This window comes from Gorilla gorilla, chromosome 4, assembly GCF_029281585.2.
Source record: "Gorilla gorilla gorilla isolate KB3781 chromosome 4, NHGRI_mGorGor1-v2.1_pri, whole genome shotgun sequence".
NCBI lineage: Eukaryota > Metazoa > Chordata > Mammalia > Primates > Hominidae > Gorilla > Gorilla gorilla.
This window is the reverse complement of record NC_073228.2, coordinates 16224731-16240842: the sequence shown is the minus strand read 5'-3', so window position 1 is coordinate 16240842 and position 16112 is coordinate 16224731. Positions and strand designations below refer to the sequence as shown.

Here is a 16112-nt window from a genome sequence, read left to right as displayed (position 1 = left end):
GGGCCGCCCCTGAGTCCTGCCCCAACCTGGGCCTCACTTCCCTCATCTGCAACGTCCATGCCCAAGGCCACTGTTGGCAGGACTTTCCCCTGGTTTTAAGATTCCAACTCCCCTGAGGTTCTCTCTGGCAGTTCAGTTCTATGCCCGCCCCCCTTCTCCACACCCCTATCTCATTAGGGTGGGTGCCACCCACCTCAGCCCTCCAATGGCTGGCAGGTATATGGCATTATGATCTTTCCTCTCTCCAAAGATGCTACATTTCTGTGGGTTTTTTTTTGTTGTTGTTGTTGCTGCTGTTTTTTTTGTTTGTTTGTTTGTTTGTTTGTTTTGAGACAGAGTTTCACGCTTGTCGCCCAGGCTGGAGTGCAATAGCATAATCTTGGCTCACTGCAACCTCTGCCTCCTGGGTTCAGGCGATTCTCCTGCCTCAGCCTCCCTAGTAGGTGGGACTATAGGCATGCACCACCATGCCCAGCTAATTTTGTATTTTTAGTAGAGACAGGGTTTCACCATGTTGGCCAGGCTGGTCTCGAACTCCTGACCTCAGGTGATCTGCCCGCCTCAGCCTCCCAAAGTACACACCTGTAATCACACCTGGGATTACAGGTGTGAGCCACTGAGCCCGGCCCAAAGATGCTAAATTTCTACCTGGAAGGCCTGGAGCTTCCTCTGTATTCCCATGGGTCCAGGCCATAGGCATACAGTCTGGCCAGGAACATCAGAGCTAGGCAGGATCACAGAACTCAGACAAGGGGACATAGGGAAGGATTGGTAGTTGAATGGAGGAGGATGAATGAAAATCTACTCATCAAATACTTATGAAGCCCTCACTGTATACTTTCCAAGCCCCTGCTTTTCTACTCTTTCTTCTGTTCTTGCTTTTGTTCACCATTTCTTCTCTTCGACTGTCTGTCCCTGAGTGTGCTCAGAGAAACAGAAGAGAGAACTGGGCACCACTGGAGAAAGGCAGACAAGTGGCACAGAGGGAGGTATGAGAGAGGAAGGGAGGAAGGTGCCTCTGGGGAAGGAGACAGGGCCAGAGTACAAAGGGCTTCGGTTCTAGTTCAGAGCAGGACTTCATCCTTTGGACAAAAGGGGGTCACTGGAGGTTTTACTTTCATTTTCTAACTATTTGCGTATTAACCTTGTATCCAGTCACCTTGCTAAACACACTTATGAAATCTAATAATTTATCTGTAGATTCTTCTGGATACTTTGTGACATGTTCCTGACACTTGCAAATAAAGATAATTTTATTGATTGATTGATTGATTGATTGATTGATTTTTGAGACGGAGTCTTGCTCTGTCACCCAGGCTAGAGTGCAGTGGCATGATCTCGGCTCACTACAACCTCTGCCTCCCAGGTTCAAGCAATTCTCCTGCCTCAGCCTCCCAAGAAGCTGGGATTATAGGGGCCCGCCACCACGCCCAGCTAATTTTTGTATTTTTAGTGGAAACAGAGTTTCACCATGTTGGCCAGGCTGGCCTTGAACTCCTGAGCTCAAGTGATCCTCCCGCCTCGGCCTCCCAAAGTGCTGGGATTACAGGTGTGAGCCACCACGCCTGGCTGACAGTTTTATTTCTTTTTTTTTTTTTTTTTTGAGGTGGAGTCTTGCTCTGTCACCAGGCTGGAGTGCAGTGGCGTGATCTCGGCTCACTGCAACCTCTGCCTCCCAGGTTCAAGTGATTCTCCTGCCTCAGCCTCCTGAGTAGCTGGGACTACAGGCATGCGCCACCATGACCAGCTAATTTTTGTATTTTTAGTAGAGACGAGGTTTCTCCATGTTGGCCAGGATGGTCTCAGTCTCTTGACCTTGTGATCTGCGCGCCTCAGCCTCCCAAAATGCTGGGATTACAGGCGTGAGCCACCTTGCCTGGATTTATTTCTTACCTTCTAATGCTTATACATCTTATTTCTTTTTCTGACCTACTGCATTGGCCGGGACCCATTAGAGGTTCTTAGCCAGGGGAGCAGGAGCCACATGATTGGATTTGTTTTGAGATAATTACTCAGGCTGCAGAGTGGAAGGCAGGCAGGATGGAGGCAGAGATGGAGGGAAGGAGATTCCAGGAAAGTGAGGAAGAGATGACTTCTACCCCAGGCTAGCGGCATCCTGGCTCCCACAGCTCTGCTCCCACAGGCCCTCCCTGCCAGGTGGGCAGCCTGGACTACAGGCACAGATGTAGCTCTCATCTCCCTTCCTTGTCCCTCTCTGCAGACCGAGGACGCTGCTCCATGGGCCAGTGTGTGTGTGAGCCTGGTTGGACAGGCCCAAGCTGTGACTGTCCCCTCAGCAATGCCACCTGCATCGACAGCAATGGGGTAGGCCTGGGCATAAGACAGACAGTGTCTGTCAGCACCACCCGCCCTCTCCAGAGAGAACCCTATGGAGAGAGGAGAGGGAGCAGGCAGAGATGGGGCACAGCTGGCTCACTGGTGCCCCCTCCTACCCCAGGGCATCTGTAATGGACGTGGCCACTGTGAGTGTGGCCGCTGCCACTGCCACCAGCAGTCGCTCTACACGGACACCATCTGCGAGATCAACTACTCGGCGGTGAGGCTAGGACCTACGAGGTGTGGGCGTGGGAACAGGGCAGGGTGGGCAGGAGGGGCTAAGCCTGATGCCACAGGAGCTGGCCAAGGGCAAGAGGTTTGGGGAGCGGGGTTCTGGCAGAGGCCCACCCAACACAGTGCCTGTCTGCCCCGCCCTTCCCCGCCAAGATCCACCCGGGCCTCTGCGAGGACCTACGCTCCTGCGTGCAGTGCCAGGCGTGGGGCACCGGGGAGAAGAAGGGGCGCACGTGTGAGGAATGCAACTTCAAGGTCAAGATGGTGGACGAGCTTAAGAGAGGTAGGGGCAGGGGCTGAGGGTTGGGGTTGCTGAGAGCCTAGGCAGCGGGCATCCAACGGGGCAAGGGTGTCATCACCTGGACGGGGGCTTGCAGTCTGGGCTAAGGTCACACAGTCTGGACAGGAACTCCAGAGCTGGGAGGGACCACAGAACCCAGATAGAGGATACCGAGTCCCAGAAAAGGGTAAAAGCCTGAGCAGGAGGCACAGAACCCAGGCGGTGGGACACAGTCTGGCCCAGGAAGGGACCAAGAGTCTTGGTGGGAGGCACCTGACTTGGGCAGGGGTACGCACACAGCAGGGGTACATGGTCACGCTGTGGAGACACGCGGCCTCCCCTCCTCGAGATCAGATACGTTTTCTGGACCCTGAGTTCCTGGGTGATGTCCAGGTCAGGGAAGTGGGGGAGGTAGGTTTCTAGGCTCTGATGCTCCTGAGCAGGGGAGCCCCCACCACACCCATTGCTGTGCCAGGTGAGAGCACGGCTTTGCAAGGGCTTCCACTCTTCCCCAGGAGGCCCTGCCGTGGGTGAGGCAGATCTCAGAGTAGGGGCCCCCTCACCAGACCCTGGGTCCTCTGGGGTGGAGGGGTGTGGCTGGGGTGCCCTGCTGACTGGCTGTGGGTACAGCCGAGGAGGTGGTGGTGCGCTGCTCCTTCCGGGACGAGGATGACGACTGCACCTATAGCTACACCATGGAAGGCGACGGCGCCCCTGGGCCCAACAGCACTGTCCTGGTGCACAAGAAGAAGGGTGAGCTGGTGGTGCGGGCGCAGGGAGGGGGCGTGTGGCCAGAGCTCGGTGGGGAGGACAGGCATCACCTCCCCCTGCCTCCTCTCCTCTCCAGACTGCCCTCCGGGCTCCTTCTGGTGGCTCATCCCCCTGCTCCTCCTCCTCCTGCCGCTCCTGGCCCTGCTACTGCTGCTATGCTGGAAGTACTGTGCCTGCTGCAAGGTGAGCACCCAAGGTGCTTCCCAAGGCCCCACATCCCAGGGTCCCCACCCCAACAGGGCCCCCACCCTCCACCAGGGTCCCCAGTCCCCGCCTGGGTTCTCATCTCCCCAGGGTCCCCAACCCCTTCCTGGGTCCCCACCTCCCCAGGGTCCCCATCCCAACAGGGCCCCCATCCTCCACCATGGTCCCCACCTCCCCAGTGTCCTCAACCCCCTCCTGGGTCCCCACCTCACCAGGGTCCACTCTCTGACAGGGTCTCCACCCTCCATCAGGGTCCTCCTCAGGGTCCCCAACCCCCACCAGGGTCCCCAGCCTCCCCATGGTTTCCCCAGCAGCCCACCCACCATCCTCACTCCCACAGCTTTCTAGCCAGAGGCTTCAGGCCGTAGAGTCCAGCTGTCTGGATTCTGGTCCGAGCTCTGTGACCTTGGGCAAATTACTTAATCTCTCCATGCCTCAGTTCCCTCATCTGTAAAATGAAGATCATAGAATTGACCTCAGAAAGTGGAGCTGAAGCTTAAATTAGTGAAGTTCAGAAGGGACTGACCCATAGCATGCACCATCGCCCCCGCCCCCACCTTGGCAAGACCCACACCAACCCCATCCAGCTTCCGGAGTGACAGTAATGATGATGACACCCATGAGCTCTTAGCCCGAGTCATCCTGGAGCCCCAGCCCCCAGCTCAGCCCTTGCCAGCATCCGTTCTCTGCTTAGCTCAGTGTTCCTCTTTGTGCTGTCGCCACAGCATGTCCACGTGACTCCATTTCCCCGCCCCCCATCACCCCATGAGGTCAGTGGGGCAAGGTCACTATGCCCTATGACAGATGGAGAAATTGGGGCTGAGAGGCAGGTGATAAATGCACAGTCCTCAGAAGGGGCTGAGGCAAGCTGAGCCCACATCTTCCCCAGCTCTAGTGCCCACCCAGGACCCGCATTCCATCAGCCATCAGTGGCCAGATCCCTGAGAGCACCTGCTCTGGGGTCAGCCACGTGCAAAAGGCCTGGGAGCCACAACAGGGAAGAAAGGGCCCTGCCCGCCTGCAGCTGGCGGTCACTGGGGAGAACAGACAAGAGAAAGTGTGGAGGATGGCATGGCTCAGAGTGGGGATTGTAGGCGGCAGACCACACTCCGTAGTAACCCCCAGTGTTGTGGGATATTAATGCGCATCACATAGGCAAGGAGTTATGTGATCAAATAGGTTTGAGCTAGGCACAGCTGCGCGTGCCTGTAGTCCCAGCTACTCAGAAAGCTGAGGCAGGAGGATCACGAGTCTGGGAGTTTGAGGCTACAGTGAGCTATGATTATGCCACTGCACTCCAGCCTGGGTGACAGAGTGAGACTCAAAAAGAAAAAAAAAAAAGAAGGTTTAAGAAACAAGTTTCTTAAATTTAAGTTACAGCGGCTCACACTTGTAATCCCAGCACTTTGGGAGGCCAAGGCGGGTGGATCACTTGAGGTCAGGAGTTCGAGACAAGCCCGGCCAATGTGGTGACACCCCATCTCTACTAGAAATACAAAATTAGCTGGGCATGGAGGTGGATGCCTACAATCTCAGTTACTAGGGGGGCTGAGGCAGGAGAATTGCTTGAACCTGGGAGGTAGAGGTTGCAGTGAGCTGAGATCATGCCACTGCATTCCAGCCTGGGCAACAGAGCGAGACCCTGTCTCAAAAAAAAAAAAAAAAAGAAAAAGAAAAGAAACAAGTTTCTTCTCTGCAGGACTTCTCAGAGGCTTTGAAAAAGTCCTGTGCCTAACCTGCAAGAGGGGCATGGGGAATGAATTCAGTGCTTCCCAAGTGATCTGACCACAGAACCTTTACAGAGCACCGGGCAGGATGAGGATTCCACGGCGCAAACTTTGGGAACCCTCTGCCCCCATCCCCCTCTATGCCCTTGTGTGCCATGCTTACACCCTGCCACCACCTGGATATTCTGGTGTCTGGGGAGGCACTGTCACCCCTCTGGACCATTGGCATGGGGTGGGGTGGCTGGAAGGGCTTACCTGGGCCAGGGCAGCTGTCTCAGGCCTCACCCTCACCCACCTTGTTTCCTAGGCCTGCCTGGCACTTCTCCCTTGCTGCAACCGAGGTATGGGCGTGGCATCGCAGGGGCAGCAGGGGCTCTGACTGCTCTTTCTCTGAGCTGGGGTGGAGGGAAGGTGAACCTGGAACGGCAGAGGCTGGAGGCTCTGGGGTCCCACCTGAAGAGGTTGGGCTGTGCGGGTCTGGGGGGGGTGCTGTGCTGAGGACCCCATCCTGCAGGTCACATGGTGGGCTTTAAGGAAGACCACTACATGCTGCGGGAGAACCTGATGGCCTCTGACCACTTGGACACGCCCATGCTGCGCAGCGGGAACCTCAAGGGCCGTGACGTGGTCCGCTGGAAAGTCACCAACAACATGCAGCGGCCTGGCTTTGCCACTCATGCTGCCAGCATCAACCCCACAGAGCTGGGTGAGGGCGGGGCTGGGCGCCACAGCTCTGGGCAGTGCCCTTTGGGCCCTCTGTTCCAGATCTGAGATCACGGCACGCCTCTTCTCTGGGTGTGGGGTGCAGGCACAGGGCTCAGCCACCTTTTGCCCTGTCCTGATGGTGCTATGAACCTCATGCCTCGGTGTGCGTGGCCTGCTGGCCAGGCGTCCCCTGATCCTAGCACGGTTGCTGGAGGGATGCTCTGTGGTGCCTGTCATGCAGGGGGCTGACCACCTCCATCTCACCCCCTCCCACCTCCTTTCCCTAGTGCCCTATGGGCTGTCCTTGCGCCTAGCCCGCCTTTGCACCGAGAACCTGCTGAAGCCTGACACTCGGGAGTGCGCCCAGCTGCGCCAGGAGGTGGAGGAGAACGTAAGGACCCAGGAACTAGGCCTGGCCGGAGATGTGGGTATGAGGGCGGGTGAGGTGGGCAGGGCAGAGCGAATGCGGTCGTGGCACCGAGATTCATTAACTTGGGGAGAGGGGCCTCTCTGGACCTGTGCCTGGCAGGGGGCATCCTGGGATCTGTTTCCAGAGGGCAGGAGGCCAGAGCCTGGGCCCAGGATGCTGCCCCACGGGGCATGCCCCAGCCAACCCTGAGGATCTCTGGGTACAGAGGCTGCCTGGCTCCCTGGGTCCCCAGCCTGAGGGCTTGCCATGGGGTGGCCTAGGCCCAGCCTCACGCCCCTCCCTTGCCTGGCAGCTGAACGAGGTCTACAGGCAGATCTCCGGTGTACACAAGCTCCAGCAGACCAAGTTCCGGTGAGTCCCGGGGTGCCCGGGTTGGGTGGGGAGCCGCTCCTACTGGAACTCCAGGAGCTGAAGCCCCCAGGCAGATCACGCCTCCACTTCAGGGCTATCTAGCTCACAGCACCCTCTTTGTCCCCACAGGCAGCAGCCCAATGCCGGGAAAAAGTGAGTAGAAGACTCGTGGGTGAGAGGGCCCCCACTTCCTGCCCGCCTGTCCCCAGCCCTGCCACTGCCTCGTCCGTCCCTACTCCATCTCCATCCCATAGGAAGGGGCGGTCAGATGTGTCCGTCAGGTTCGGACCTTCGTTCGTTCCTTTGACCATTTCTTCAACAAATGCTAATGTGAAGTGCTTGCTATGAAGTGGCCCCTGGACTAGAGCAGGCAAAAGCACATCAACCCAGTCCCTGCCCTCATATAGGTGGCTGTCCAGCCCCCCACCCGGTACCAGTGATAGCAGGTACCCATCTCCATCCGCTCCAGTGTCCAAGACCCTGATCTTGGGTGCACCTCTGGGGACCAGGCAGGTTACCGAGAGGATGGGCCAGCAGGTCACACACCTTTTTCCCCAGGTCCTACATCGAGTCCTGGCCCTTCAGGGGGAGAGAGAGGGAGTGAGGAGGGGGTCTTGATGCAGGGACAGAAGAGCTAGAATCTCAGCACATGACCATCAGTAAGAACCGTTGGCTGGGCGTGGTGGCTCACACCTGTAATCCCAGCACTTTGGGAGGCTGAGGTGGGTGGATCACCTCAGGTCAGGAGTTTAAGACTAGCCAGGCCAACATGGTGAAACCCCACCTCTACTAAAAATACAAAAATTAGCCAGGTGTGGTGGTGGGCACCTGTAATCCGAGCTACTCGGGAGGCTGAGGCAGGAGAATCCCTTGAACCTGGGAGGCAGAGGTTGCAGTGAGCCAAGATCGCGCCACTGCACTCCAGCCTGGGCGACTGAGTGAGAATCCGTCTCGAAAAAAAAAAAAAAGAATGGCTGACCAGCATTTCTTATCCTGCTACGGGCCAAGCATTGTCCTAAGGGCTTTCCGTGTGTGGTCATCTTATCCAACCCTCTCGTCAAGCCTGTGAGGTAGAGATCACTGCTGTTCCCATTTTGCAGATGAGGAAGCTGAGGCTCAAAAGGGTTAAGTGACTTGCCCAAGGTTACCCAGCTATCGAGAACTAGAACCAGGGCAAGGGCCGCGGCAGCCTGGCTTGAGCACTCACACCCTTAGCATCTTTGCTGTCCAGCCCTCGATGAGGTGGGCAGAGAAGCCCATTTCACAGAGGAGGACGCTGAGGACAGGGAGGCGCCATGGCTGGGGCTGAGGCTGCAGGGTAAAGGGTATGGGGCTGGCATAGGCCTGGAGCACTGCCTGCCTCTGAAGACCCTGCACTTCTTGCTGTCCTACATCCTGGCCCCTGAAGGGGAGAGGACAGGCAGGAGGGACAGGGCAGCAGGTGCCAGCCTGACCCCTCCGCTGCCTGAACCTTCCACCCTCGACCCAGGCAAGACCACACCATTGTGGACACAGTGCTGATGGCGCCCCGCTCGGCCAAGCCGGCCCTGCTGAAGCTTACAGAGAAGCAGGTGGAACAGAGGGCCTTCCACGACCTCAAGGTGGCCCCCGGCTACTACACCCTCACTGCAGACCAGGGTAGGAGGGCGGGTCCGCTGTGCCACTGCCTCGCACCTCCCGCCCGTGTGGCCCTGTGACCCACCTCTGACCACCTCCGAACCCCCACCCAGACGCCCGGGGCATGGTGGAGTTCCAGGAGGGCGTGGAGCTGGTGGACGTACGGGTGCCTCTCTTTATCCGGCCTGAGGATGACGACGAGAAGCAGCTGCTGGTGGAGGCCATTGACGTGCCCGCAGGCACTGCCACCCTCGGCCGCCGCCTGGTAAACATCACCATCATCAAGGAGCAAGGTGGGTCAGGGTGGGGAGAGTGGGGAAGGCAGACGGGGGCTTGGGGGCACTGGTTCCTCCTGCTTAAGTGGAATTGCGACCTGGCCATGCGGCCTGGGCTAGTCACTTAACCTCTGCAAGCCTTGGTTTCTCCATCTGTAAAATGGGTAAGGGCTCTTTTACGGAATGCGTGGCTGTTCACCTCGCCATAGTGCCTGGTGGTGAGCGCTCAGTAAATGGAAGCTTCTGTTGCATCCTCATAAGGGCCAGCCCCTTGCTCCTCTCTATCGAGAAAAGGGGTTGGCCAAGGCATCACACTGTGGACATCTGACCCCTCCTCCCACCTGTGCCGGAAGCCACCGGCCTCAGGCCTGTTCCTGCTCTCCTCCAGCCCTGGGGCTGAGGGCTCCATCTCTGGTCCTGCCCGTGCCTGGCCTCCCTCCTCTGCCTGGCCCTTCCAGGATGTCTGCTGGACACTTTGTTCCAGACCCACTTTTTTTTTTCTTGGGACGGAGTCTTGCTCTGCCACGCAGGCTGGAGTGCAATGGCGCCATCTTGGCTCACTGCAACCTCTGCCTCCCAGGTTGAAGTGATTCTCCTGCCTCAGCCTCCCGAGTAGATGGGATTGCAGGCACTCGCCACCACGCCCAGCTAATTTTTCTATCTTTAGTAGAAATGGGGTTTCGCCATGTTGGCCAGGCTGGTCTCGAACTCCTGACCTCAGGTGATCCACCTGCCTCAGCCTCCCAAAGTGCTGGGATTACAGGCACGAGCCACTGCGCCCGGCCCCTCACCTTTTTCTGGAAGGATTTTCCGTTTCGCTCCTGTGCTTTTCCCAGAAGGCAATGCATAGAGGGAACCAAGCGGACTCCTGGATTCTGGGCTGGGCTGGGCTGGGCAGGGCCGCAGGAGAGCAGGAGGTGGGAAGGGACTGGGCCCAGCACACTCTGACAAATGCCCGGGCTCCTTGCAGCCAGAGATGTGGTGTCCTTTGAGCAGCCTGAGTTCTCGGTCAGCCGCGGGGACCAGGTGGCCCGCATCCCTGTCATCCGGCGCGTCCTGGACGGCGGGAAGTCCCAGGTCTCCTACCGCACACAGGATGGCACCGCACAGGGCAACCGGGTGAGGCTCCGCCACAGGGTCAAGGGTGCAGCCCGGGGGGCTGCGTGGGCACTGCATTGGGTTCCCAAGACAAAGCAGCACATGGCAGCTGCTTGAGTCCCTGGATGCTGGCCGTGCCCCTGGCTGGCCTCCCAAGGACACGTCCACCTGCTCCTGCCACCCTGTGGCAGGGGAGTCTCACCTGCCCAGGGTGCCAGTGACATGCTGGGTGAGGCTCCGTTGCTGCCAGGGACTCAGGCCAAGAGGGCTTTTTCTTTTTTCTTTTTTTTTTTTTTTTGAGACGGAGTTGCACTCTTGTTGCCCAGGCTGGAGTGCAATGGCACGATCTCAGCTCACCGCAACCTCCACCTCCCGGGTTCAAGCGATTCTGCTGCCTCAGCCTCCCTAGTAGCTGGGATTACAGGCATGTGCCACCACGCATGGCTAATTTTGTGTTTTTAGTAGAGACGGGGTTTCTCCATGTTGGTCAGGCTGGTCTCGAACTCCCTACCTCAGGTGATCCGCCCGCCTCGGCCTCCCAAAGTGCTGGGATTACAGGCGTGAGCCACCGCACCTGGCCCAAGAGGGCTCTTTCTTCCTTCATGGGCCAGGGACCTACCCAGACCATTCCTGTCCCCTTCTACAACTCAGGATCCACAGGGTAGCCAAACCTCTTGGAGATAAACTCCCCCTATATGCCCCAGTCCGGGGTGCTTTGGGCTTCTTGAGCTGGGATGGAAGACCCCATGTCCCCAGGCCAGACTCCCCAAGGGCTGTCACAATTTGCCAAGCAGCAGGAGCAACCCTTCAAGGCAGGGAGTGCCATGGCTGGACCAGCATCACCTTCACTGCTGAGCCCCAGTGCTGGGGTACAGCCAAATCAGGTGGCACACAGACTGGACTGGGTTTACAGGATTCATAGTTTTGTTTCTTTTGTTTTGTGTGGGGATTTTTTGCTTCTTAATTTTTGGGGGAGACAGGGTCTTGCTATGTTGCCCAGGCTGGTCTGGAACTCCTGACCTCAAGTGATCCACCCACCTCGGCCTCCCAAAGTGCTGGGATTACAGGAGTGAGTCACCACGCCTGGCCTAGTTTTCGTATTTTTAGTAGAGATGGGGTTTTGCCATGTTGGCCAGGCTGGTCTTAAACTCCTGATCTCAAGTGATCTGCCCACCTTGGCTTCCCAAAGTGCAGGGATTACAGGTGTAAGCCAGTGCACCTGGCCTTTCTAGTTTTTAAATGTTGGCAACAAATCCATAATTAAAAACAAAGGCCAGGCATGGCGGCTCACACCTGTAATCCCAGCACTTTGGGAGGCTAAGGTGGGAGAATCACTTGAACCCAGGAGTTCAAGACCAGCCTAGGCAACGTGGTGAGACCATGTCTATACATATAATTTAAACATTAGCTGGGCATGGTAGTGCATACTTGTGGACCCAGCTACTTGGAAGGCTGAGGCAGGAAGATCACTTGACGCCAGGAGGTTGAGGCTACAGTGAGCCATGTTCATGCCACTGTACTTCAGCCTGGGCAACAGAGTTAGACCCTGTCTAAAAAAATAATAATAATTAATTTTTTAAAAATCAAACAAAAAAACAAAGAAACAAAACCTGGCTCAGTGCAGTAGCTCATGCATGTAATCCCAACACTGTAGGAGGGCACAGTGGGAGGATCACTTGAGCCCAGGAGTTGCAGGCCAGCTTGGGCAACATAGTGAGACCCTGTCTCTATTTAAAAAAAATAATAATAATAAAAAAGGCCAGGCGAGGTGGCGTATGCCTGTAATCCTAGCACTGTGGGAAGCCAAGGCAGGCGGATCGCCTGAGGTCACGAGTTTGAGACCAGCCTGGCCAACATGGTGAAACCCTGTCTCTACTAAAAATACAAAAATTAGCTGGGCATGGTGACATGTGCCTCTAATCCCAGCTACCCAGGAGGCCGAGGCAGGAGAATCGCTGGAAACCAGGAGGTGGAGGCTGCAGTGAACCGAGATCACGCCACTGCACTACAGCTTGAGCGACAGAGTGAGACTCCGTCTCGAAAAAAGAAAAAAAAATTATCTCAAAAGTAATAAAGTCTCGCCTCCCTGGGCCCACAGGCCCATTCAGCAAACATAGGGGAGCGCGTAGTCAGCAGGCCCGGGCTGCCTGGCCACATCCTATTTTTATTTACTTCTTTTTATTGATAGGAACTGTTCTCATTATTTTTCCAATGTCCCCCCATAAAAATTCCAAATAATAATTTTTTTTTTTTTTTAGAGACAAGGTCTCCCTCTAGTCCAGGGTGGAGTACAGTGGCACAGTCCTAGCTCTCTGCAATCTTGAACTCCTGGGCTCAAGCAGTCCTTCAGCCTCAACCTCCCAAGTAGCTGGGACTACAGATGTCCACCACCACATGGCTAATTTTGTATTTTTTTTTTCTTTGAGACAGAGTCTCACTCTGTTGCCCAGGCTGGCGTGATCTCAGCTTACTGCAACCTCCGCCTCCAGGGTTCAAGCGATTCTCCTGCCTCAGCCTCCCAAGTAACTGGGACTACAGGTGCGCACCACCACACCCAGCTAAATTTTGTATTTTTAGTAGAGACGGGGTTTCACCATGTTGGTCAGGCTGGTCTCGAACTCCTGACCTCGTGATCCGCCCACCTCAGCCTCCCAAAGTGCTGGGATTACAGGCGTCAGCCACCGCGCCCGGCCATTTTGTATTTTTAGTAGAGATAGGGTTTCGCCATGTTGCCCAGGCTGGTCTCGAACTCCTAGGATAACATGATCCTTTTGCCTTGCCTTCTGGCTATCCTGTTACACTTGTATAAAGATGCTTTGAGGCTGGGTGCAGTGGCTCATGCCTGTAATCCCGGCACTTTGGGAGGCCAGGGCGGGCGGATCGCTTGAGATCAGGAGTTCAAGACCAGCCTGGCCAACATGGCGAAACCCTGTCTGTACCAAAAATACAGAAAATTATCTGGGTGTTGTGGTGTGCACCTGTGGTCCCAGCTACTCGGGAGGCTGAGGTAGAGCCCAGTAGGTGGAGGTTGCAGTTAGCCGAGATAGTGCCACTGCACTCCAGGCTGGGTGACAGAGTGAAACCCCTGTCTCAAAAAAAAGAAAAAAAAAAAAAAGCTTTGATATTTGTTTTTTAAAACATTTTAATTTCTCACCTTTTTATTTTTAAAAACTTCAACTTACAGAAAAATGGAAGGAACAATAAAACTACCACCCATTTACCCTTTACATAGATTCACCGATTGCTAATATTTGCTTTCTCTCTCTTTCTGTATAGATAGCAACATAGAAATATAGATAGAGATGTGGACATCTGTATCTTCACATTGATTATACTAGTACCTAAAATTAGTCCATATTCCAGCCAGGCATGGTGGCTCACACCTGTAATCCCAGCACTTTGGGAGGCCGAGGCAGGTGGATCACCTGAGGTCAGGAGTTTGACACCAGCCTGACCAACATGGAGAAACCCCATCTCTACTAAAAATATAAAAACTAGCTGGGCATGGTGGCACACGCCTGTAATCCCAGCTACTAGGGAGGCTGAGGCAGGAGAATCATTTGAACCCAGTGGGTGGAGGTTGCAGTGAGCCAAGATCGCGCCACTTCACTCCAGTCTGGGCAAAAGAGCAAAACTCCATCCCAAAAAATATATAAAATAAAATAAAATTGGTCCATATTCCAATGTCCCCTTGTTCGGATGTCCCAATAATGTCCTTTATAGCGTTTTTCCCCCCAATGCAGGAACTAATCAAGGATTTGGCATTGACTTTTGTCACGTGTCTTGACTCCTTTAATCTAGAAAAGTTTCCTGGCTTTGTCTTCCGTGACACTGACTTTTGCTAAGACAAGGTCTCGCTCTGTCACCCAGGCTGGAGTACAGTGCCTCACTGCAACCTCTGCCTCCTGGGTTCAAGCAATTCTCCTGCCTTAGCCTCCCGAGTAGCTGGGATTACAGGCACCGGCCACCATGCTGGGCTAATGACACTGACGTTTTTGAAGTATCCATGTAGGTTGCTTGCAGGCAGCTCCCTGGTTTGTTTTTTGTTGTTGTTTTGTTTCTTGTTTGTTTGTTTTACAACTATGGGTCTCACTTTCTGAGTTGGGTGGCATGAGATTGCCTCCCCAGCCATGGCCCTGGCTGCTGTGCCTGGAATTGAAATCTTGCCCTGAAGTGCCACCTAGTGGTCTTCTATGTGAAGGATTTTCTTTTTCCTCCCAGTTCTTATCCTGGAAAGCTCAGGCATGCTCCACGGCACTGAAAGGAAGATGGGTGGCTCACACCTTAATCCCAGCACTTTGGGAGGCCAAGGTGGGCGGATCGCTTGAGGCCAGGAGTTCGAGACCAGCCTAGGAAACATAGGGTAACTGTGCCTCTACAAAAAAAAAAAAAAAAAAAAATTAGCCAGGTGTGGTGCACGCCTGTAGTCCCAGCTACTCAGGCGGCTGAGGGGAAGGATGGCCTGAGCCCAGGAGGTCAAGGCTTCAGTGAGCTGTGATTGTGCCCCTCCCTACACTCCAGCCTGGGTGACAGAGTGAGACCCTATCTCAAAAACACACAAACAAACAAACAGAAACGTGGCTGGGCATGGTGGCTCATGTCTGTAATCCCAGCACTTTGGGAGGCCAAGGTGGGAGGATCACTTGAAGTCAGGAGTTCGAGACCAGCCTGGCCAACATAGTGAAACCCCATCTCTACTAAAAATACAAAAATTAGCTAGGCGTGGTGGCAGGTGCCTGTAATCCCAGCTACTCAGGAAGATGAGGCGTGAGAATCATTTGAACCTGGAAGGTGGAGGTTGCAGTAAGCTGAGATCACGCCACTGCACTCCAGCCTAGGCAACAGAGTGAGATTACGCCTCAAAAAAAAAAAAAAAAAAAAAAACCACAAAAACCTGAACCTCGTGTAAGTACTCCACCCAGCAAGCAGGGATGGTCTCTGCAGTGTCCATGAGGTTGGGAGGGAGCGTGTAGCCGTGACTCTTGCCTCAGCCCCCAGCCATGACCCTGACCCTGACCCCCTCTACTCCCAGGACTACATCCCCGTGGAGGGTGAGCTGCTGTTCCAGCCTGGGGAGGCCTGGAAAGAGCTGCAGGTGAAGCTCCTGGAGCTGCAAGAGGTTGACTCCCTCCTGCGGGGCCGCCAGGTCCGCCGTTTCCACATCCAGCTCAGCAACCCTAAGTTTGGGGCCCACCTGGGCCAGCCCCACTCCACCACCATCATCATCAGGGACCCAGGTAGGCAGAGCCTGGGGGTCGGCTTAAGCAGGAGGAGAGGGAAGACTGGGGGTCTCTCAACTAGGTCTGCCAGACTTAGCAAATCCAAACACAGGACGCCCAGGTAAATCTGAATTTCAGGTAAACAACATACACGTTGGTAGGATAAGTATGTCCCATGCAATATTTGGAACATACTTATCCTTTTTTTTGCAAAATGGGCTGGGTATACTGGCTCATGCCTGTAATCCCAGCATTTTGGGAGGCCGAGGTGGGAGGATCACTTGAGCCCAGGAGTTCTAGACCAGCCTGGGCAACATAGTGAGACCTCGTCTTTACAAAAAATAAACAAATTAGCTTGGCATAGTGGTGTGCACCTGCAGTCCCAGCTATTCCGGAGACTGAGGTGGGAGGATCACTTGAGCCCAGGGGGTCTGGGCCGCAGCAAGCTGTGATCGCACCACTGCACAGCACCTGGGCCATGGAATGAGATCCTGTCCCCCAACAAAAAATAATCTTGTTGTTTATCTGAAATTCAAATGTAACTAGGCATCCTGCATTTTATCTGGCAACCCTACAGCTAGAGAGGCTGTTGTCACCACACAATAGGAATTCTCCCATCAGACCCTGGCCCTTTGGCTTCAGCCTCAGTTCCAACTAACATGCAGGTGCTTGTGGAAGGAGTGGGCCAGTTAGTTCCTATCAGCCCTCAGCCTCCCAACTGGGAGAAGGCCTGCCAGGAAGATGGGAGAGGAGGAAGATACTCAGGGTACAGTGTAGAGATGGGGCGGGGAGCAAATGTTCTCATGTGGAATGTTCCCTGAGCTGCCAAAGGAGAAAGGGGCAGACCAACTCCCTCCCCCTTCT

General features: G+C 55.2%; 1 protein-coding gene across 6 annotated transcripts in view; it reads left to right on the top strand.

Annotated features, from left to right (window-relative positions):
* Nucleotides 1-16112, top strand: part of ITGB4 (integrin subunit beta 4) — a 36376-nt gene that overhangs the window by 12377 nt on the left and 7887 nt on the right. For all 6 annotated transcript variants that reach the window (XM_063706100.1, XM_055388873.2, XM_063706101.1 and 3 more), the window contains exons 14-27: nucleotides 2222-2325; nucleotides 2459-2557; nucleotides 2725-2854; nucleotides 3482-3604; nucleotides 3699-3805; nucleotides 5861-5894; nucleotides 6068-6259; nucleotides 6546-6649; nucleotides 6981-7039; nucleotides 7169-7192; nucleotides 8529-8677; nucleotides 8770-8949; nucleotides 9902-10050; nucleotides 15062-15266. In XM_063706100.1, the coding sequence (XP_063562170.1) occupies nucleotides 2222-2325; nucleotides 2459-2557; nucleotides 2725-2854; nucleotides 3482-3604; nucleotides 3699-3805; nucleotides 5861-5894; nucleotides 6068-6259; nucleotides 6546-6649; nucleotides 6981-7039; nucleotides 7169-7192; nucleotides 8529-8677; nucleotides 8770-8949; nucleotides 9902-10050; nucleotides 15062-15266 (1659 nt within the window). The remainder of the gene's footprint in view (nucleotides 1-2221; nucleotides 2326-2458; nucleotides 2558-2724; nucleotides 2855-3481; nucleotides 3605-3698; nucleotides 3806-5860; nucleotides 5895-6067; nucleotides 6260-6545; nucleotides 6650-6980; nucleotides 7040-7168; nucleotides 7193-8528; nucleotides 8678-8769; nucleotides 8950-9901; nucleotides 10051-15061; nucleotides 15267-16112) is intronic.